General features: G+C 38.9%; 1 protein-coding gene across 3 annotated transcripts in view; it reads right to left on the bottom strand.

Annotated features, from left to right (window-relative positions):
• LOC108679714 overlaps positions 1-17709 on the bottom strand; it is a 29312-nt gene extending 11603 nt beyond the window's left edge. For 2 of the 3 annotated variants that reach the window (XM_047883002.1, XM_047883003.1), the window contains exons 1-3: positions 17427-17709; positions 13782-13932; positions 13099-13242 (exon numbers count right to left, since the gene is read on the bottom strand). In XM_047883002.1, the coding sequence (XP_047738958.1) occupies positions 13099-13242; positions 13782-13932; positions 17427-17482 (351 nt within the window). In that variant the 5' untranslated portion in view covers positions 17483-17709. The remainder of the gene's footprint in view (positions 1-13098; positions 13243-13781; positions 13933-17426) is intronic. The other variant, XM_047883004.1, reaches the window with a different exon arrangement.
• Positions 17710-24181: the final 6472 nt, after the last annotated feature.

The following is a 24181-nucleotide window of genomic DNA, read 5'->3' as shown; positions in this document are numbered from 1 at the left end:
AGAGACAAAGTTAGGTACATAAAGTGCTACATGGCTAAGACACTTGAGCAATGATCGTAAACAAGCCAAGAGAAGAAAACAAGGAGCCAACGATGTGACCTTGAAGGAGTGACCTCTAAGGCTCGTTGCAATCCCCTTGCTTGCGGCTGGCGGCAGCAGCCAGGCCGCACCTAGAACGATGGTGACGGGTCACTACCGGCAACTCGGTGAACCATCAAGATGACATCGAGATTCTTCGCAAACAACGCATGACATTCAAAATTGAGAGAACTTTTCAAAAATGAATGTTGTGATTTTCATGAAATTTTATATCGACGACATCGAGAAAATCGAAATTAATATGAATGACAATCTAATGACTATTTCTATCGCGGTGGTGGATGTATGGATTGTGCAGGCTTAAAAACATAGAGGACAAATGGATCCCACATTGGATTTAGGTGAGAGACAAGAAGTGCAACATCACGCTTGCCTGGCACACTCTGATGCGTGACGTAATGCAGGGTGCAAATATATGATGAGGGGAGAGGGGGAGGCAGGACCCCCGATTAGGGATGAGAGGAGAGAGGGGGAGGCAGGAACCCCGATATAGGATGAGAGGGGAGAGGGGAGGCAGGACCTCCATTGTGGGATGATGAAGGGAGAGGGGAAGACCTCCGATTAGGGATGAGGGGGGAGAGGGGGAGGCAGGACCCCCATATCAGGGACGGAGGGAGAGGGGGAGGGAGGACCCCCGATTAGGGATGAGAGGGGAGAGGGGGAGGCAGGACCCCCAGATTAGGGAGCGTCAAGAGAGTGACGTCACTCGCGCTTTGGCGGGAAACTTTGAACAAGAGACGCTGTCAACGCACGTGCTTCGCCCACGCAATTGCGCGACGTTCCACACAATGCCGACCACGGCAGTCATTCTTATTTGCGAGGCGTGACAAGGCTAGAAACAAGGCCCTAATAAAACGAAATATGCTAACGATTCCTAATTGTCGAGAAAAAAAATCAACAACAAGTAGCAACGAGGCAATTGAACATGCAGAAGTAAAATAAATTGTCACATACTAATGATGGAATTAATTGGGTGTTCGCCAAGGTCTGTAGCTCGGTTTGAGGGTTGCAAGAAAATCTCATGCCACCAGTTGAGGGTAGAATTAAGCAATCTATCAAACGTCTGTTGGATCACGAGGCAATAATGACAAAACTTGCGTAACAATAAAAAAAATCGGGTTCTTTTTATCCCAAGGTATGTCGAAGTAATAATTTGTTCCGTAAATTGTACATATATAAAATAAATATAACGCATATAAACAAATATATAAAAATATATACATTTTGAATTGTACATATAAGTTTCTCCCACAAACACAAGGCCGAGAGATCAGTTTCACATAAAAAAAGAAGACCAAGTGAGTCATCGCCCGGAACGGAACGCGGGTTCGCAGGAAGCTTCTCTAGAGGAAGGAAGCGGCCAGTGTGCACATCGCAAGTGTCGTTGACACCTCAAAGAATGAAAAGCTTTTGTTTCATTTCTTACACACAATGAATTCAATGCAATCTTTTGGCATTCTGTTCATTTAGCTGGCGGAATTCGTTTTGTCCACTGGCAATGTTTGCCCCCTGTTAACAGATCGTTGTGTTAAAGGTAATATAAAGGAAGATTTATCAGGCTCAGATATGAGCATGCATCGATAAAATATTCAAGAAAGGAACAAGCATCTTGGCATAACTGAAACAGTGTCTAATGAAGTGCTGAGTAAAAGGCCGAGTAATTAGACAGCCTGTTGAGCATCTTTGATAGTATTTTGCAATCGGTTCATCGTTTACACCTTCGAGTTCTCAAAGACAGAAGGAAAAGTCTTAGTTTCAAATAATGAAATATCTTTGAAATAATATCGACAGGATATCGTTGAAGGACAAAAAATTATAGATGTGGGGAGGCGATGGCAGCGTGGGAAATACCGAAGGAGGCCAGCGCAGGGTCACGACTAGATTCACGCACCAACCGGCACCACTGCCGCCAAAAATTTAAACACGCGACCAGCTCCCCGCGACGCGTTCAGGTACAGCGCACACCTGTGCCGTGCTGCTTTCCCACGATCCGGTGATACATGGCAGGGAGTCCCTCGAGTTGGCACCGAAGATGTCTCGACACTTCACTGAGAAGAGGGCTAGGAATATTCCATGCAACTAGGTACGACTGAGAAGTGTTAATTTAGCAGTAATTGATGTGGGACACTGCTTACACTAGACCAAAGTTCAGATTTTGGGCGGTAATCAATATTCAATAATGGATTAGTAACGTGATGTAAATTGTAAAGAACCAAAAAATGGCATAATTGCATCTTTGAAGCGATAAATTTATAAATTTTCTTTCCCTATAGCCTATCGTAACGCCTCATCCCTATAGCCCTATCGTAACATAATCAGAAACACATGAAATGGCAAGATGCCATGTTTGAGGCGGAGAACTGTTTCGGCATCCTGATCCGTGCCTAAATTTTCGCTTTGTAAGCAGAACGTGGATATACAAAATGGCCCGGAGCAGCGGAAGCGGGACAGATGCTAAGTAGCCCACCTTGGGCAGGGAAGAGACCGTACCTACGGCACAGGTGCACAGCACCGATACGCATAATACGCGATGTTCGTGGCTCAGCGGATGTAAGAGATTTGACGCTTTAACATGAATGGCAGAAAAAACATGAATGACACAACACAATTTATATCAAGTAAAACACACTTAAAAATCTCAACGTACTTACAGGAAACGCATAAAAACTCGATTTTATCGACATGAAAATGGAACGCTGCTCCGCAATAAATGAACCAAAATAATTTCACTAGAGCCGAACTAATAATGCATGAATAAAGAGCAACGTACTTGCGAAACCACGTTACTTACTTTAATTCAACGTGTTGCCTCAAACTCTAGATTTACACGCCGAGATAAAAAAATATAACTCAGTACTCACTGCAGTGAGTGACAGAGAGCGCATTTTCTCGTCGACGAAAACGTGAAGTTACGGACGGAAGGACAGACGGACGGACATGGTGAGCACAGTAGTGCATTTTGTCCATAAACGAGAAAATGCGCTAAAAACCATCACCTAATCCCTCGTTTGAAATTCAGAGGGGAATTTCGTTCCACCGAGAAAAAATTTTCGGCAATAGAGGTAATAAATATAACGGCTGAAACTACAAGGAAGGAGCGATCCATCCACATACTCAAAAGATATATTAAATTTACTAATTTCATTGTTAAATAAAATTACCCGAATAACTATAAACAAAATGCCGAAATATTTCATGCAGACAAAAAAGCGAAGCGGCGACGGCAGCCAGCCAGAGACGAATTCACAGGGAGTGGCAGTCGGAAGTTAAGGGCGGGACCGGAACAACGCGAACTGTTCCCTCTCACTCCCTCCTCTTCGCACCCTCATCCAACACCCCTTCAAACACCTCAACCCTAACTCCCTCAGTCACACACTTTTTATTCCGAGCGCAGGGGCCAAATAATAGCGATTGCCATAACCTGTCCTACCTCGCTAAGGAATGTCACTTTATTATTTCGCATGGCTGTGCAGGCGACTTTTTTAGAACTCAAGTCCCTCACCCACGCTTGTCATGGAGGATGAAAGAATACATAGGCTCTTGAATGGCTTATTATACACAAAGAAGACTGTCATCAGCTAAGCCCTGCCGAAATAATACAGCAACGTCGATTTAAAACCTAATTATCCAAAGGATGGTTAACACCGATAACGAAGCGTACAACCAAACGGCGTAGAACTGAAATTTTAAACACCAAGGGGGAAATCTTCCAACATCTTTAAAAGTTATAATTAAAAAATAAATAACGTAATATAAAAAATAAATTATAATATGTATTACCATCAATGAACTTGCACTTTTAATATAAAACGCAGTTGATTTCAATCTTACTTGAGAGAATTTATCACAGTGTAAATTGTTATATAATACCAAAAACTATTTAGGACACAACGCCCAATATTTTAATATTTTTAAGGTATTAACTTTAATATTAAAAATCTACGACAGGAGAATAAAAAAAGAATCGGCATTTCACTTTCTTCATCATCGATCTTATTATTATTTAATTTAGTTTTTCAACAGTTAGGTAGACACGCTAAACATTTCACAGTTCTCGACGCTCGTAATTTTCAGTCTAACGATCAATATTGAGCGTGCAAAGGAATTAGCGCCACATTACATCAAAAGTGGCAACGCCCCATCATTAGAAACCGGATTTAGTATCGCGGTATCACCACAACCATCACAGACTAGCATTGCCAGCTATCGTCCCCACCACGAACTAGCATCGGCATTCACCATGCCACCATCGATCATTACGAACTATAGCATCGCTAGCCATCACTATAGAGATCACTTTGGCAAACTAGCATCGCTCTAACCATCACCACGAACTGTCATTGCATTAACCACCGTCATCTCGAACAACCATCGCTTTACCCACCATCACCTCGAACCACATCGCTAACCATCATCTCTAACTAGCACAGCGTTAACCGCTGTCAACTCGAACTAGCATTACTTTACTCATTATCATCTCGAACAAGCATCAGTTTACTCGGTATCATCTCGAACAAGCAACACTGCATACACTATCACATGGAACTAGCATCACTTTACCCACCATCATCTCGTAATAGCATCAGTTTACTCATTATCATCTCGTAATAGCATCAGTTTACTCATTATCATCTGGAACTAGTATCAGTTTACTCATTATCATCTGGAACTAGTATCAGTTTACTCATTATCATCTGGAACTAGTATCAGTTTACTCATTATCATCTGGACCTAGCATCGCTAACCATCACCATGGCCGACTAGCAGATCCCCCAACCATCCCTCAGAGGCGCCGCATTCCGCAGCACGCGCAGGCCCGGCGCACAGTAGCAGCAGCAGCTGCTGAGGCCATCACAGCAGGCAACCCGCGTGCTACACTCGTTTCGGCCGTGACGGCTCAAACTTATATACGATTACCTGGCATCTACGCCTTATATGATTACGGTAATCTTCAGCCTAAGAATTTAATACTCTCGGATATATTGGCAAAGTGCAGCATAAATAATAAATTCTTTTAAACTAGTTTCGAAAAATCCTTTTGTAGCACTTTTCACGAGGCAGGCGAGTGAAAGGTTCAGTTTAGCGACCGAAATTAAGAGAGTCTAAGCATTAACATGCATTGGGTTTCAAACATCATACGTTCATTAATATATACGAATTCATAAATTAAACCAACCAACTACCATCCGAAACAAGAAAAAAATCGCCATTCTGAGATGTGGAATATGAGATGCCCATCGCAATGTTGGGTTATGCAACCCCAGTGTAACATGCGAATAGCAAACGCAAGGAATTCAGGTTGAATAAGAAGGAAGAGAAACAAAAAACGGAGCGTGAGAGTCTGAGCCCCTCGAGCACACATGAAAGGAAGTGGAAGGGTAGCAGCGGACTGTGACAGCCACAGGGGGAAGGAAGCTCGCGCACTCGCCCCATGCAAAACAGGTAGAGCAGGAACAGTGCAGGCCTCTCAATGTGATGTGAAGGTATATATTTCAAAAGGGCTCTAATATTCAAAGCTTTCTCTGCGCATAAGTTTCCTCATTATTACCAATACATCACATATGCGAATCAAGTCATACTTTTTATTTTAATAGTACAGAAAAATTAAATACTTTGACCCCGTATTTATTTAATTGGATGAGTATAGCAGTGGCGAAAAATACCAGCTCGTGGAGTAACTAAACCTTAGAAACATCTCTTAAACTCTACACAAGTATGTTAGAGAACTTGACGAACATGAGCTGAATCTACAATGCGCAGAGAGTTTAGGGTTTATACTCTGAGATCATGTATGGGCATTATCAGGCTAGCTGTTGAGAAAGAGCTAACTAAACGAATCTACGTCTCCTCCAAAGCCCACCTGCAATAAAATGCCGTATAGTTCTTTCCTCCCTCAATAACACAAAGAAAAGCGCCCAAGAAAAGGATTGGACAGCGAGATCCCAGTTCCTTGAAGAAGCTCACTGAAGTTCTAAGCCGAAACAGGATAAAAAAGCACTTTAACAAACATAGGCCCACAATGCGCACGATGAATTCCTTTCAATAGTCAGAGAAAAAGTCTAAGCTTGAGAAAACGAGAAAGAGAGCACTAACGAGCTCGGTGTCTCATTACATCAACAGCCGTTCCTCTGAGATTCATCAAAATAATAAGAGACTATATAGTCGCGGGAAGAACGGCTAAACACTCCAGGCTCTTCGCTCTTTCATGTTTTGACAAAGGTCAATTGATGGACAAATAACTAGAGCCAAAAAAGTGTGCTATTGTTATACGGCGTCTTGACATGGAAATTTTACTCTGTTGTGGTTCAAGTTTAGATAATTTGTACAGCTAAGCACAAGCACCGTTTTAGCGTTAGAAGCGGGTGTACATATTAAAGAAACCCAACAGTACACTGTGCGCATACGTTACTTGCAATCATTTACCCGAGCTTTCAACGAACCTAGTATCGACTACAATTTCAACGACTGTCGGATAGTTGTTACATTTAATAAAAATAAAAATTTTACGTTACGCAAACTCATGTTCACTACACTCTGAAAATTTATAATGGTCATAAACGCCAGACTAACAATGGAGCTCGCGTTTACTCGCCACAGGCAACGAACATCTCACGAGCACGAAATCACGTTCTGGTTCAGAGACAGGAACAATTCCCATTCCAGCCACAAGACCCTTGGTCTATCTCCTGACACGCATTATAAGAAAGTGTGACCACAGAAAAGCGGAAGAAATTGGCGGTATCGACGAAGCGTGCATGGAAACCTACCTGCTGGCTGGGCATCGACAAGACAGAGAGGCACCTGACCGACTGCCCATAGTAGCCTGCGGCGCTCGTCTAAGTAAAAATCCTTACCTCCCATCACGAGTGGTCAATGAAAGGTGGGCTGGTGTTAACGCTGATCAATTATTTCTAGAGTTAATCAGCCAGCTAAACTCGAGGTATAAGGTCTTATAGATGAGATAAATAAATTAGTACGAAAGCGATAACAACGTGATATAAATACGTGCATTTGGATGGCAACGTTATTAAACGAGAGATATAACAATCAAACTAAGACGTTAAAAACGTATGAAAACCTGAGAAAGTTCATATCTATTCCAGTGAAGAACGTGCTTAGCAACATTTGTTTCTTCAATGAAAATAAGACACAATAGGTGAGTGTCGAAAATAGGCGAGTGCACGATAGAATTGATGCATCAAGTTTTGTTTCACATGCTGTTATAAAATTAGGAAAAAGTCTAAACGGACAAGAAAAATTCATCACAAAACTTGTATATCTACCATACCCGGAAAATTTTCCTCAAATTATGATTTTAAAGAGACGAGCGAAACATAACGTGAAATTTTTTAAAAACTCAAATATTCAATCATAAATCCAGGACAAACCTTCGCGGTCGTATCAACCAATTAATTTGCAATCCATATTTTCCATCTTTCTTTGTGGTTACTAATTAACGAATATTAATAATAAGCACCCACATAGCATCATTACAAATTTACATGAACTTGAGAAATTGAGTATTTCTTCATACTAGTGCAGCGAGACGCAAGACTCCTTGCAGCACGAGACTTTAGAGCAAGTCTTGCTCAAGAGTAGCCGAGCCTGTCGTTGAATGAGCGTCATTGCGTAATCGCTTCACCTAAACTTTTCTTTAGAGACTCGAATGAATAATTGTGAAAGGCAGCGCACCAGCCTGAGCTGTGCCGCCCTATTGAGCCGAACCACGCTTTTGTGCTTCCTGCCCGTCTACGTCCTCTTCCTATATTTACCGTTCCCCCACTTCCACTCTCGCTCTCGCCAAAGAAAGAAATAGGAAGCCATTTTGATCTACACTATCAGGAGTATAAATTAGAACAAAAAAAATTAGTTTTTTAACATTTATGGACAACACGCACTGAAATCTTCAAGGATTTAGGTAACTAAATTTTTTTTTAACAAATCAAAATGAAAATATACCGTCGGTCCTGTTTTTTCTTGCTGGCTAACATGAAGCAAGCAAGATTGTCAAAATTCATTCAATATTACCGAGAGAAGACAAACCCAAAATAGATTGAGAATTCATGGAGTTGTCAAAAACTCGTGCACGGCGCGACACAAGCTAGCTAGTACTATGTCTAAATTTACACCACGAAACTCAGATTTAACTAGCGAAAAAATACGCACGCAGAATTCGCAGAGGCGCAGGCAATGTAAGCCGCAAAAGAACAGCATCCAAGACAGGTTTTGAAAGGTTCCCATAGTTGCTGAGCTGCGATCAAACAAAGCTAGCGGAACAGGCGGTCATAAAGCCGGAGTTCGATATCTTGCGTAAGATGAGGCTTTGGGCGCGAGATGCTCAGATCATGCCTCACTCCGACAATGGCAGTACCGGCTCCAAAAAAGCATGGCTCTCAGATCACAAGCACAAAAGAGCAGATATATCCGCCGATTGAACGCAACCAGTTTACAAGGCAGGGAGCGGTGAGCATCTATGATGCAATAATAAAATTATAATTGTCATGATCAGCCGAGCTTCCAGATAATATACGATGTAGATAACTAAAAAAACTGATCATTTGCCGAAATAACCAACGTGCTTTTTCGAGTTAATATTGCGTAGAATCAAAGTTAACATTTCGAATTAATATTGCGTAGAATCAAAGTTAACATTTCGAGTTAATATTGCGTAGATCAAAAGTAAGTGGATCAGGTAGAGGCTCATACAACTTGAAAAAAGTAAAACCGATTCGAGCAAGTATGATCGTCAAGCGATTTCTCAATTTGTTTGCAGAATTCCACGATGAAAATATGCTAACAAACCGACTATACAAAACTTATTATTATGCATATAATATATTGACTGAGATTCCAGTAACTACAGCCGTCACAGAACTACATAAGAACGCGAGATAGATTAATGAGAGGATCGATGCTCATGATAGAGTAGAATATGAACTATCGTACAAATTGCGTCACTGCTCCACTTAACTCAGCACGTGATATAAAAAACGAAGATGCAGCAAAAGGGGAAACGTGTTCATTACAATAAAGGCAGGAGATAAAAGGAAAGACAAGGATGAGAGGAAGGCGATATGAAAACCACGCGAAGTTGCTGCAGAGAGGAAACTGGTTTCCTACGGCTAGGGGACGAGATGGAAGTAAGAGAGGAAGGGAGGAGATAAAGACGAAATAAAGTGGAAACTGGTTCACAACGAGATAGAAAGGAAGGCGGGAGGGAGGGAGGAGTGAGTCAGGTCGCCATGGCAACGCGTTGAGCAAACACAGCTCGGTCGGAATGCAGGACGCGCGCGAGCCGGGAAGCTGAGGCAGCGTTCCCACGAACGCAGCTACGGCGCCAGCCTCGAGCTATCGTGTGCTCAGCGCTGCAACATCATCGCAGCAACGACGCTTCTTAGTTAACTAAAGCTACGGAACATGCCTTCTTATAACGAAACAGAACGTAATGACGGTTGGTTTAACGTAAAAAAATACATCCTTAACTTTAATTACTCTAGTGTTTTGGAAACAAAGACGTGCGCTTAAATGGAAGTTACGAAACATTTTGCAATAGTGTAAAGGAAAAAAACATTTATCGAAAAAGATAAAAACGAAACTACTTTAGAATATGCACAATTTTTCGTCACGACATGTTCCCGCAAATTCATCGTTGTGTACACGCAATTTCGCAATAATTTTTATTCGGAGCGATCCGATGAAGTCGTGACAACAACTAAAAAAAACTAAAAAAACAACTGAGGCTGAAATTAATGAAATGAGATCAGCATGAGCAGAACAATTACCAGGACAACCCCTGGCCTGTTCTGTAGAGAGAGCAGAACCACTCACTCTCGCTAATGTTCAACCACAACAGCTGGTCGGACTGTAGGCCTAACCCATGGTCCCGCTGGGGCATAATGTTGACCCTGACTCATTGCTCAGTGCGCGCGCCAGGTCGCTTATGTACCGCTAGAACTGGGCAAATTTTGCGAAAGAACCCCACAATTAGGTCAAGGTCAAAATTTATTTCAATTCATTTCTTATACAATTTCAATGCCTAGATACATAAGAAACAAATTATACCAATTGTAACAGCAGCTATTACGCCGGAAACTTATCCCGAATATTTTGCAAGTATGTCTAGAAGCACACTAAGTTGGTGGCGGCAATGCTTGCGTGCAACATGTATGCAAGACATTAATGCTAGCAACTATATTTAGTACGACAAATCTTTTCTGAATCTCGATCGTGTCAGTGTGAACATTTTAATAAATTATTTGCGGCATATATACCGCGCCAATGGAGAATGCTCGAGATATACGGAGACGAAAATGCGCTTCAAAATCATTCAGCTCACAAATGAATAAAACGACGTTTGTAAAATTCTGCCGAGGAAATATTCATGAAGTTCATGAGTGTCCATGCCTTGTGTACGTTCTTCATATTTATTTGCAGAATAAAAGCCACGGCACGGACCAACGAAATAATTATCAAATACTCTTCTATATTGGTAAACTAACTCGATAGTAACACAAGATGCATCAACATCCCAAAAACTGGGTACACGAAAAAATAGAAACATTTTTACGGTTTTTGAGCGAGGATGGAAGAAACGTGCACTCAAGAGTCAAGACATGAAATTAAAAAATTTATTACCAAAAGCATTTTCTGATAGCAATATTTTTTTCCAGTAAGCTGAACGGACGTTGACAGGGAACGGCTCGAGCAATGACAATATGCAAGCTAACTCTGGTACCTTCATGCATCGATGATACCATGAAATTACCATCCAAGCCATCGTACGTACTTTTTTGAAGCTTGTACCTATAATGCCTTAAAGAAAAAACTATTGAGGGAAAAACGCACTGAAAAAGTTATTGAAGGCTCGGCTTAGGACCTGTCAATTCATCAAACTATGATAAGCGCGACTCAATTCCCGAGTATCGCAGAAAAGACGCATAAAGTCTATGTATAAGGGGGTGTGGGTTAATTTTTTCTAAGCAATTCTGAAGAGCGGGCCAACCTAAAGTTCCATGCATCTGTAATGGGCATTAGTATAAACTAAGGCATCGGGGTTCTCAGGTACCAATCTGGATATTTTTTGCCCGCAATATTGAGGCCGGGCTACTTCTGAACAAAACCTAATACCAAGCCATCAAAAAATAGGCTGGAGGGCTGCCCACCGCGGAGGGTTCGATTAGCGTTCATTTGAGTCCTCAAATTTCGTATAATTTAATGACATATTGGTACAGGCTTACGAGACCCCTGTACATATATACATATGTAATATCAAGATACATATAATCAATCAAGTTCGATGCGTTACAAAAATTATAGCTAATTGAAAGCAAGAATACATTGGAACTCAAAATGGAAAAAAACTGCAAAAATTCACCGTTTCTTCATTAAGAAGGAATTTATCAAAATATTTATAAACAAATTCACCAGTCGTTTGCATCAAAAAGCTTGATTCTTGCAATAATTTTTGGTAATGGGAGCCGAGAAGTACTTCTTTAATAACGATCAATCCCTTAATCAATTTCCAATACTATAGGAACGCATATCATTCCCAGGACACAATTAAAGTGAAGTGCTTTACTGACAGGTAACATAAGCGGTGAAACATAAACAAAAGACACATATGAAAAAAAAACACACATGAAATTGACACCGATTGTTCTCATCCGCGTTCCGTCGTTTTTATTAAAAAAGCAACTGCGTGAGACGTGTGAACCAAGAGAGGGTCTGACATGAGGCAACAAAATATGGAAATAACTCAGCATTCCAGTTCTTTGAAATAATCCAACGACGTCGCACGCAGTGAAGTACAAAAAAGAAAAAAACCGGACCGAGGGATCAGGTCATATCGTATATACAGTGCCTTGTGTTGTGTGAAGAGGAATGTGGCAGGATCAGGCGATTCCGGATTAACCGTCAAAAAAACACGCATCTATAATCAAAAACTAATTAAATGAGTTATTTATTATCTTACACCAACAAAAATAATACAAAACAATAATTTTGGCCCTCAAAATATCAACTTGAACAATTCAAAGGAACTTACTTTAATCCATTTCATCAGTGAGCTGGAAGGGTGTGACGAGAGAAATGTCAAAGCCTTCACAAAACAATTGCTCAAAACAATACAATAGAATTCTTCAATGCCTTTTTTTTTCACAATTATTTGTAATATAATGAATACGCCCAAATTATCTAAGTGTGAGTAAAAGAAATTGAACGGAGAGCTCGTTATTCAACATGCTATACAGATTAGGTACCTGAAAACGTGCTAACTTTGATAGATAAATTCTACAGTAAACCAACTATCTGGTGGAGTGATTTGCGGATACGATTGAGAAATGCACTTCTTTTTGAAAATTATCTTCGCTCTTGTTATGGAATAAGTCGTCAATAAAAGACCTGAGTTTCGAACGGATAATGTGGTACGAACGATCCCCGTAATAATGAATTTATCACAATCATAATCTCGAAAGAAATTATATTTCTACTTTCTAAATATAAAATTAATTTTTATAGAAATTTATTACTTGCAACGATGTTTTGGAGAACAAATTTACTACGTTTAAATAGATTTCAGATGGACTTTGATCAGATTCAAGATATTTACTGGTATATATTTTTTTTTTATTAATACAGGAATCGGATATCTAATTAGATACCAGATATGTATTAATTAGATAGCAGATTGTAATATGTTCGATATTCTCCAAGTCATCTTTCTTCACTACATATGGTACATATCACTTCCTTCCGTAATATAGTTTATTACAACAACATTTATCTAGTACCAATAAGGTACACAGCAGAAAAAGACGTTCGTCGAGGATAGGAACTTAGAGTCAACAACCCTACTAACTATAATATTCTGTTCCTAGTCAACTTCGGTCCGCAATCTAGTTGTAAACTTGGGATAACCGCTATTTGTCATAACAAATTCCTTACACAGATATACCTTAATTTGATTCCAGCTATTAATTAATTAGATTGAAAAAAACTGACCTCTTTGGTCCAGGGCCCCTTGACGAGCTCTGGGTTGACGACTTTCTGCCATCGCTGCTGGCACTGCAGCTCCGTGCGGTCAGGGAAGTGTGAAGAGATGGCTTCCCAGTTCTCGCCTTCAGCCTCAACTACACACTTCAGTTTCTGTGAGGTAAAGCAAAACCTACAGTTATAATCAGTTATATACTTGATACGACAAAAATATAAGAACTTCGAATGAGATTGTCAAAATTATTAATGACAGCGAACAACGCATTCGATACTCGGAAAATCATTTTAAGACGTCAATTTATTTTATGATCTGAGAATGCGTTTGTTTCATCAACCAGGTCCGAAGGTGAAAAATGAGCGGTCCTAATCGATAAATACATATCAAAATGGGCTTAAGGAAGTCATCAACGTGCATGACGTCAAAGTTAATGTTAATTGCAAGATTTCTTCAATTTCAATTGCGTGTGAAGAAATTATGAAAATAATGACGAGATAATAAAAGAGTAGGACAAAATAAGGGAAACCTCTGAATAATTCTTAAAATATATTATAGTACGGTGAAGGTTTACCGCTACTACATACTATACCTGATGTTACAAACAAGTGAAGAGCAAGATTTCTTGTGTATGAATCAATTATGAAAATAATAACGAGATAATATAATATAATTTAGTATAAAATATTAGTATCACCTCGTCTTCTTGCTTAGTCCACCGGCCCTTGTTGACGTGCTTCTTAGCGGCGCCAGACGAGGACGAGGCGAGACTCTCGTCCTCTAACGACCCCTCGTCTTCGTTGTCGTCGCTCGCATCTTCGCCGCCGCTAGCGCACTCGCTGTCTTTCCTGCGTAGAGAAAGAATTCGTTTTGAACATAGAAATTAATTTAGAGGGATACATGGATATACTCTATAATCGATATAATATGTTTACTCGGTACGTACTTGTGATTACATCTGATCAAATAAGGCTAATATGCACTCGCTGTCTTTCTCCTGGGTAGCGAAATAATTCGTTCTAAACTTCGAAATTAATTTAGAACTATATATGGATATATTATACAATGGATTTATTTTATACTGGATATGTATATTTACTCGATACTCGTGATTACATCTGATGAAATAAAGCTAATATGCACTCGCTGTGTTTTATGGGCATCAAAAACTTCCATTTTAAATACCGAGCTAAATAAGTTCAACAAAATACTAATTGTGACAAGACAAAACAATGCAACCGTGTACTTGCCTTCGTTCCTGCATTGAAAGATCACTCATTTATAAAAAGCTGATTAAAAATTAACACCAAGATCGATTAAGAGGCAATTCTTCCGCGACTTTAAATTGCCGACTATTCAATCGGTTAATGCATTAAAATCGAGATGTCGATTATCCGGCGAATATTAGCTTATGGTTCATGAAAATTATTAAATTGTTTTATAATTAGCTACGATTTGTCACTAGGTTCTTGAAACTTCCAAACATCAGCATTCCAATCCTACAAAAATTCCCAGAATTCCATTCCCACAAAAACTTATACTATTGAACTGGCACACGCAATTGGGAATGCTGAGGCGCATTCCAAATCGAAACCACAGGATTGTAAAGAGGCATAAAACCTCAAATATTAATGAGTATAGCGGCACTACAGCCGCAAAACCACAGCCTACTTCACAGAGGAGAAATAGGAGCTCAAAGTTTAATTTGATTTTATGAAATCTGGTTTCGACCATTCTAGTAGAGATAGATCTATCATAATGCAGATAGATCGAAGAAACTGTGTAATTATTGGGGGCGAAACATGTAAATATCGGTAGCTACTAAAAACACAAAAATAAGGCAATTTTATGTAAAACTGTTAACTTATAATGTTCATTGTCAATTCATTGCTTTACACTGAAACATTTTTCTCAGTGAATATAATGTTTGAAGTATGACAACATGTTTTCAACTATGACTAAAATTGCGGCAGTCCAATTCAAACCATCGAATTCAAGGAAGTAATAAATACTAAGCGCAATTAAATCTGAGGTTGTGGACGGCCACGGTGGTTAGCCGCCAATAAAACCAAAAGACGAAGGTTCAACTCGGAATAAAGCAAACCACAAGCCCAAGCTTGCAATTCAAATTATCTATGGTAAAATTGTGAACGTTAACAAACAAGTAACATACTAGGGACCGACAGCGAATTCAGACAAAAGAATTTAAACACAGCTTACAAGTGGGCATAATATTGAAAAAATGACATACGTATTTCGCTGGCAGAACATATGTATACGTATATAAGTATCGCGTACGAATCTTGTAAATAGGATACAAGACCATGAGTAGCGAACAGGTCGGGACAGTAGAGGTATAGGGAGGCGGCAGGTAGAGCAGCAACATGCCGGGGAGATGACGTGAGTTTAGGATCAGCGGGAAGGGAAAGAGGGAGGGGCATGGCAACAAAAGAAGCACATCAGGAAGTAAGGGGGAAGTTGGAGTAGAGGATGTTTCTCGTCCCCGACATTGAAAACAAGCGCCAGCGAGAGGAGTGTCAGCTTGACAGTAGAGAATTCTCATTAAAATAAGACACTAGTGCAAAAACATGTCTTCCAAGCCAATTGGATCATGGTGCTTAACGAGCAAGCATAACTAAGTTTCATATCGACAGAACGATAACAGTTTTATGTTAAAATTAATCGCGAATGGAAGTGCAAAATCACTGAAAGTAAATAGTTTTGAAGAAGAAAACACGAATTCCAATTTGCTACTAAAACGATCGCGATGGTATCTCAGAAACAATTCCCTGATAAAATTCCCCCAAAAATTGTAATGAAAATAAGACTCACGATAGAAAACAACTAGTGTTAGGCACAAAAAAAATATCTACATTCTTCAGAACTCGTTGCCCAGTGTAAGGAAAGTTAAACGCTTAAAACAAAGCTAATTTCCATTCATTGATATACATACATCATACATAAAGTATCAATTCAAACTGATCTCTGACATTTTTTCTTTGTCTATGATTCGCTGATACGATATCTAGGAGCAACGCGATTAAGTACTTCTTCGTCAGATTAGCTGTCAAGTACCCAAGCTCGCCGGCATTTGTTCTCCTAATAGACCGCACCTTGTCATGTATAATGTGCATGAAATATCAATTGCGAATCTTGCATTAAAAGCATGGTCCTATGCATAAACAAAATCATTGCAAAATTGGAGAAATCAAATTTCATCATGCGCCATGGCGAATCGGACACCACTCAGGATAAACGAGTGTCGAGTTGAAATAAAGCAACGACGTACGCCTTGAAGTCTGCAGAGAGAAGTGTACAAAGTCTACACAGTAAGGTTAGGGATTTATTGAAAGAATTACGGGGCAGTCTTAAACCCCAAATAATTTCAAATATGCGCTTTGAACCATGTTCTAGAATGAAGATATAGTCGACAGAGGAGTCGGAAGTCTAGATGTAGATTAGAGCCCTTATGAGGATACGGTGATGGAGGCAGCGATGATATGAGAGTCAAGACTTGAGGCTGGGCCATGTGGTGCTAGTGGAGCGATAAGACCAACGCTGCAGCTGTGGCTATCATTCAGCTGTAGCGCACATGGCAGCCGCAGCTGCTGCTATCATTCAGCTGTAGCGCACATGGCAGCCGCAGCTGCTGCTATCATTCAGCTGTAGCGCACATGGCAGCCGCGGCTGCTGCTACCATTCAGCTGTAGCGCACATGGCAGCCACAGCTGCTGCTATCATTCAGCTGTAGCGCACATGGCAGCCACAGCTGCTGCCCGGGCAGATATGATCAGGTAATCCGGGTTCACTAAGGTGAGTGTGCACTCTGAACACATCAATACTTAACCTAGCCTAAGACTGGTTCTGTTTACAATCTACGAGAGAGAAGTGAATGCATACCGATGGAATGTGTGATGACGAATGAGAGTCCACTAAGATGTAAATAGTGAAGTACGACTGATCGGAAAGTAAATACTACATAGATGGAGTTTATGCAGTAGGGAACTCGAGAACTAAGTCACGGGAGCGGATTTATAAAAAAATCTAATATTGCAAACCCCCAAAATAATGACAATTTGAGCAATCCAGCGATCGCAGACATTCAAACGCAAAATGACGATAGTTACTTAAGTTATGATTACGTCAGCGATTACACTGAGAAAAGTCAAAGAATTATTGTCCAAATAGCGACATTTCCTGGGCGTATTACAGATACACCCTTTTGCCGGGCCAAATTAGATCAAGATGACCCACACAAGGGAAATACGTGCATCGCTATTTGAACAAAGTGTCCTCATTTCTCAGAATGTCTAAGAAAGAGGCTCGTATGAAAGGCACTCACCAACGCTGTATCCACGACCATACTCGGCGGTGCGCTCGCATTTCTGCGACGTCCATTCTAAAGTCAAGAAGTTCTCTAAACTTCACAAGGGAACGACTACTAACACCAGAGAATTATCTTCACCTATTTCCAATGTCCATTCGAGAACAGATCAAAGTGTAGACAGAAGAGGCTCCAACTCTGGTAATGTACTAATGCTGTACTAATATACTTCAAGTAATGCTACTGCGCACTAAGGCTGTACTAATTCCTCTACGGTTGTCAACAAACTTTCATCTAGTGAAAACCGTCAACTAAAACCACATGATTAGGTGAACGATTTGGGAAATAAACTATATTTTTGACGGTGATTGTTAAGACGAATAATAAAAAATAAACGAATAAAAATAAACAAATAAAGATACAAATAAATAATATTTTTAACGGTGATTGTTAAGACGGATAATAAAAAATAAACGGATAAAAATAAACAAAAAGACGGATACAAATAAACAATATTTTTGACGATGATTGTTAAGACGGATAATAAAAAATAAACTGATAAAAATAAACAAAAAGAAGTATAAAAATAACCAATATTTTTGACGGTGATTGTTAAGATGGATAGTTTCTAGCAAGCAACGTCTAGGTGTCACGAGTGCTATAGAGGCAACGCTCGGGGCCAAGTCCGTGCCCCAACTGAGGGCAGGGCGCTCACATCGCCTAGTAGAGGGAACACTAACGCAACATACTCAGGGAAATGAGTGAGCAGTTGTCCCAATAGTGATGCCCTGTTTTTCCTAGTATGGGTCATGTTCTGTATCCGGTTCAACAACGCAAAATGGCGTGTCATTGCAACGTCCGCTATCTGCTCGTGAAAATAAGTAAGATAGTGTGTCACTATTTGGACTATACAACCCATCAATTTTTTGAGTGCAGGTCGCCACGTTAACCAGAACGCTTCGTAGGAAAAATACTTAAAGATAAAAGAGCAAGGGAAGATGAAAGAGAAAAAGTAATCATGCGGTTAATTCATCGTTTCATGTACAAAGATCGAAAAATATATGTTTTGAGTTTTGACCCTTGAAAACCACTCGGTTCATTGCAGCAAGTGGTCTTGAAGTAATATGAATGGTGGGACCTCAACACCAAGTAAGTGCGTCGTAAAGTAAAAGTTGAGGCTATGAATCGTGAAAATGTTATGACCTATAGAAAGCTAAGCCAGTACAACGTTTGATGAAGAAAAGCTCATAATTTTTAAAGGAAGAAAGCAGGTCTACATTTTTTTTTGTCAATAATAGAACATATCGGAGACTGACCAAGCAATTTGAAGAAATTTTTTAGATATAAAATATATAATAAAAATGTGACATTTTACATGAATTTACTCAAATTTGTAACTAACAAAATAAATGACTTGATCTAGGAATTTGAAATCAAAATAACTGGATAAAACTATGACACTGAAAATGAGCGAAGGCACAAACTAGTTAACACAGTAAATTTACTCGTATCGAACACTGACGGTTTTTAGGCTGATAAACAGAAAGCACGTCTATCCACATCTGGAAACGTGCACATGGAATAGCTAACGAAATCTAACTGTTAACATTAATAATTAGAACTCACAAGTACCGAAAGCGAAAGAAATGACAGGTCCAAACAAAAGTTGGCAGAATTTTGCCTTCTCTGGAGTCAAACGAGCCGAAAAAGCCATAATAAGATACGAAAAATGTTCCCAAGCAAGACAGGATAGAAGGTGAAACGAGCAGTAGAGAAGGGCAACACACGCAGAAAGTATAGAAGTAAAGCAGCACAGGCCCCGTTCGTAAACACTCACAGCTGATTGATGCTTCCACTAGGACGCACTCAGGCTACATATTTTGCTCGAGAGAGCAGGGCTGGGCACCAGGCCATTTAAATTCCAACACAGCCATACAAACACAGTAAATATCAACAGACTTTACAAGGTACTTTATCCCGAAAGTGAATAATATTGAAACTTTCATAGATTCTCAAACAGTATTCTATACCAGCAGTAAGCATATTTGTAATTAAAAAAATTTACCGCAGACATGTACCTAAGCAAATAATTTTTTCTTCTAAGACATCTTCCATGCAACAAGTAGAAGGTATCCTCATTTGACAGAAATGCGTACATATTTTCCTTCAACGAAAGAGGAAAAACATCAGTGTGCTTCGCAACTGCGATTTCAGCGACGATTGATGTTTACGGACATTAATTAGTAGTAGTAGGTTCATTAGGATTACCTTCGAAAAATGTATACATTTGGAAGCAGGTAACGGATGATGCGACAAGATTTTGAGCTTTATTTAACACGCATGTACCGCCTGGTTGGGCGTCTTTATTTCTTATCAATTTTTCAACATGTTATCAAACTCAGCGTGCTATATTAATCCATTTGCCGCTTGAATGTATCTTGACAATAGTTTACATGGTAAAGCATAACACAAACACTTCTACCAGTATTTTACTAACCACGATTATTATATAAAGTACAACCAACGGAACGCTAAAATGAAGTTATGAGAACTACTGCACTAGAGTGGGAGTTCGGCTGGCTGGGTAGGGGATTGGTTTACGCGCTATAAGCGGCACTGAGCTCTTGACGAATAAGGCCCCTCCCTATAAACTACAGACCAAGTGCAGGGACAGACTGACTGTGAACGAATATTAATATTAGGGGCGCTAACTTCATCCGTTAATTAATAGCATCGAATTTTTCATCGGGTTATAAAGAAATTATTTAATTAACTGCGAATACCGGACCAGCAGAAAGAAACATTTGGCGACATCTTAATTAGCTGGCTGATAAAGGCAGTTTGGCAGATAGATCGGAAGTAGTCAATACATACAATGTGAAAAGGCAATACTCATAGATACGAATACTGCCATATCATTTGACAAGCAATCAGTGGAATCTGACGACATAAGCATTCGCGGCGGTTTTAGTAAAAAACGAGCATAGATGTCAACATGACTGCTAATCTGTTCTCGTTATCGGGTATAGATTTCAACAGGACTGTTTTTATCAGCTCGTTTTCAGGCTGCCTAAAATTTACATGATTCTAGACGTAAAATAAGTAAAGGAAAATATTATACTTCATTCACACGTAAATCTGTCCATACTGAAGATGTACAGAAGCGGGCTCTGCCTTGCCCGTGTGCAGGTAAGACTAGACGCATTAGCGCACCGGAAGGAATAACACTCGAGGCGACGCCCGTGTTGAGATGGAAAACAAAGCACCCTACTTCTCTCCTCCGCAACATTGCCCGCGACAATTAACAAGAAAAGCATGGCTAAAATCCTAACTTCTGGTCTTTGAGAGAATATGTGAGGTAAAATGGGGTCCTATGCTCTCCGAGAAGTTTAAAATAAGTACAGTCAAACGGAAACTTCTGGTCTCTGCAAACTAGAACATGTGCAATCAAATTGATTTAATTTACTATGGAAGAACCAGGCTCAAAAATCAAGGCTTGCTCGAGACAATTTTTTTTAAATCAGACCCAATTACATGATTTAACAAATTTTCATTATCACCAAAACTGATAACTGCATTTATTTATTATAAAATAATTTAAATGTCTAGCTGGCAAAATTCCCATTTTCCTAAAGATTTTTCAGAAATACTGAATTGTTCTTGTGCTGATAAAGAATATAACACCTCAAATTCTATATTGACAAATAAAATGCATATTACAGTTCACCTGTTTTAGAAATAATAACAAGGACTTCAAGGAATCACTTCGTTTCCATGTCAGAACTTTACCACAAATGTATCCTAAAACCAACAAGCTCAATTTAATTTAACCAATCAAAAGGGTAACATTAATATATGGGACTTGAGTCATAGAAACCTCACATGAACTACAGGGGATAAGAAGAGAACCAAAATTCTCTAAGAAAGCTTTCAAGTTTTTGTAATTTTATTGTGATTTATGTATCAATTGCAATTCACAATCTGTAGACACTGCCATTTATACACATTTGCATGAGTTTGGCAATATTTTTGCAAAGGAAAATGTATTGAAATGTGCTAAGCATATTATAGAGACCCAGCAAATAAACAATTCTCTATAATTCAGAACCTACAGAACACTTGCAATATCAAGCTGGCCTTAGATACATTTTAATTAATCAAATCAATTATTATCAATGTTAATTTAATTTATACATCTTATTGCTAAGGTCTACTTTATTAGGTATAAAAAAATATTTGTGAGATTGTTTTATATCACAGTGATGTCAGTCAGGGAAAACAAATGAACTTGAACAGGTGTGCAAGATATGCAATAGATAGATCTATGCAGGATGAAAAGCCTTATTTAGATGAAGCCAGCAAAGCCTTTCAGAATGTCTTGTAAAGTTGTATGGCAGAGACCTCTTCATCATTAACATCACTTAACACAGCCAGTGGATCATCTTTTTTTTTTATACCATAAATAAAGTCTGTGCTTCTTCTTAGCAAAGCCTGCAATTTTTGTGATATCAGTTTTTGCAATATCAAGATCAGTGACAAGGATGGCAAAGCAAATGCAGGAATGTTAGCAGATAATATTACTGCAAATCACAAGCTGACATAATTCATAGAAACAAACAACATACTTGAAATAAAGAAATTATAATGTTCTCCCAAATTACAACCTGAAAACATGATAAAAATAAATGGCAAAATGAATTCTACAAATCACAATATGACACAAGGTATGCCTCTAAGTGCATGAAAGCATGCAAGTGCATAAATCTAATTCTACTCAAATTAACTGAAGAGTGCATTGTTCTAACACTGCTTCATCACTACATGTGTTAAATATCTATGGATTAGTGATAATGAGATGACACACCAAGATTTCAGTAAGCCAAGAGCAATTGATGGTGCAGTGTATTTCATATGTTAAAGCACCAAATTACCCTGTATTGGTTTGCTTATTCTTCCCCATTTATAATATTTCAGCCAAACTTTGTTTGTGTACAAGACCTGGCACTACAAAAATATAATATACATAGGGGCTATTCAGGGTCTTTCCTATATTTATAGTGCCAGGATATTACCTGGACCTACAAATTTATTTTCAGTGAAAGAATGGTAAGTCATTGCAAAGTGCAATGCAAAAAAAAAAAAAAAAAATGGGCAAAATGGGAGCAATAGATTAAATAAAACATTGAAATTTGATTTTTATAATTGGAAACAATAAATATGCTTTAAAAGACACGGAATATTTCCACATTTCCAGGAAAGGGTCATCTTTAAGTTCTGTATTAAATGCAAAACTATGGGTTTGAAGAAGTCTTTATTTAATCAACATAAGTTAGCTTCATTATTCCATTAGTATTCATTTCAGGGATTACCCAGCCATGGCAAGGCAAGTTAACCTACTCGTTAGAAAACTTTTTTTCAATTTTCCACAAGCAAAAGCAGATGTATTGATATAATTCTTCAACATGTATTAGTAAGGTAAGCCTGGCAATAAATGGATAAAAAGTCTACTTGATTATCCTTTCATATTTATCAACATATAATTTTGTTGAGATTGAAACCAAGAGCAAGTTAGCCTGGTGAAGACTGATGATAGTGCCTAACCTTTCCAAACAAGAACTTCTAAGCCAATATGGAATATTGGCCAGAATTTTTCTAAAATTACAGAATTGACTACAAGCTCAGGATTCTCTCTTATTTGTGGCTGGCTTTGGCCCAATTTTTCAGTTTAACTAGTTAGTTTTTCACTTTTAAAACCTACAAGTGGACCAATAACTACCATGGATTCCATCATACCAGTATAGTTGCAATAGTACTTATATTGCAAATTCACAAGGAATTTAAAAGCAAAGAAAATGCCAAGCAAATTCACCATATCGATATTGAAAATGTTTTGGAGTCCAGGTCCATCATAAGTTTGACAATCTAGAAATGATTAAAATCATTTTATAAGTCAAAATTCTACAATAGGTCATAAAACCAAACAAGACCAAACAAAACATCATAACAAAAAACAGAACTAGATCAGAACAACTTATTGTATCAGTCTTAGGGGTTGCAAAAGGAATAAAAGTTGAGGAAAAAACTCTAAACCATGAAAGCCTAGCAATTCACTATTTCAAGAGAATATGAACTAAATGCATTATTGAGGGATGGTTTTTGTTTGAAGATATGTAGACACCAAAATCCCCAAATCCGAGCAACCAGAAGCAGAGCTGAGTATCCTGAAATCACTCAGATACAGCCACATTGCACTGTCTGCTGTCTGGAATGGAGGCGCATGGAATGGAAGAATGGGGAGGCTTACCAAGAAGTAAGTTCAAATGCTAGCTCCGTCCGCGGTGTTCAGAAACCCGTATGTAGAAGTTATGTGAAGTCATTCCAACATCCTACGCAGATTGCCATACTGATGATGCTGGTATTGATGCATGATGGAGCTGGACTCCCTAAAGACTAAATCAAAACGCTTTCAAATTTACATGGTGAATTTGCTTGGCATCTTCTTTAGACTTTGCTCTAAATTCTTAGTTGCAATAGATATTGAATTAAATTCTAAAGTGAATTGCAAAAATAAAAATAGTTACCAGAAAAATCCTTTGTTTGCACTAGAGTCAGGAAACCAGTAGAGTAGCTCTAATATCAGAATACCTATTTAATACAATTAAGATTCATCAGAATCCAGCCACAGGCAGAGATATACCAAAAATGAACTTAGACTTGGATCTGTCTGCAAGTATGCTAGGCAGCTAGGTTAGTATCTTATTTTGACAAGCCTA

This window comes from Hyalella azteca, unplaced genomic scaffold (assembly GCF_000764305.2).
Source record: "Hyalella azteca isolate HAZT.00-mixed unplaced genomic scaffold, Hazt_2.0.2 contig11784, whole genome shotgun sequence".
In the NCBI taxonomy this organism is placed as follows: domain Eukaryota; kingdom Metazoa; phylum Arthropoda; class Malacostraca; order Amphipoda; family Hyalellidae; genus Hyalella; species Hyalella azteca.
Note: the sequence above shows the minus strand (reverse complement) of the source record. Positions and strands in the feature narration are given on the sequence as shown.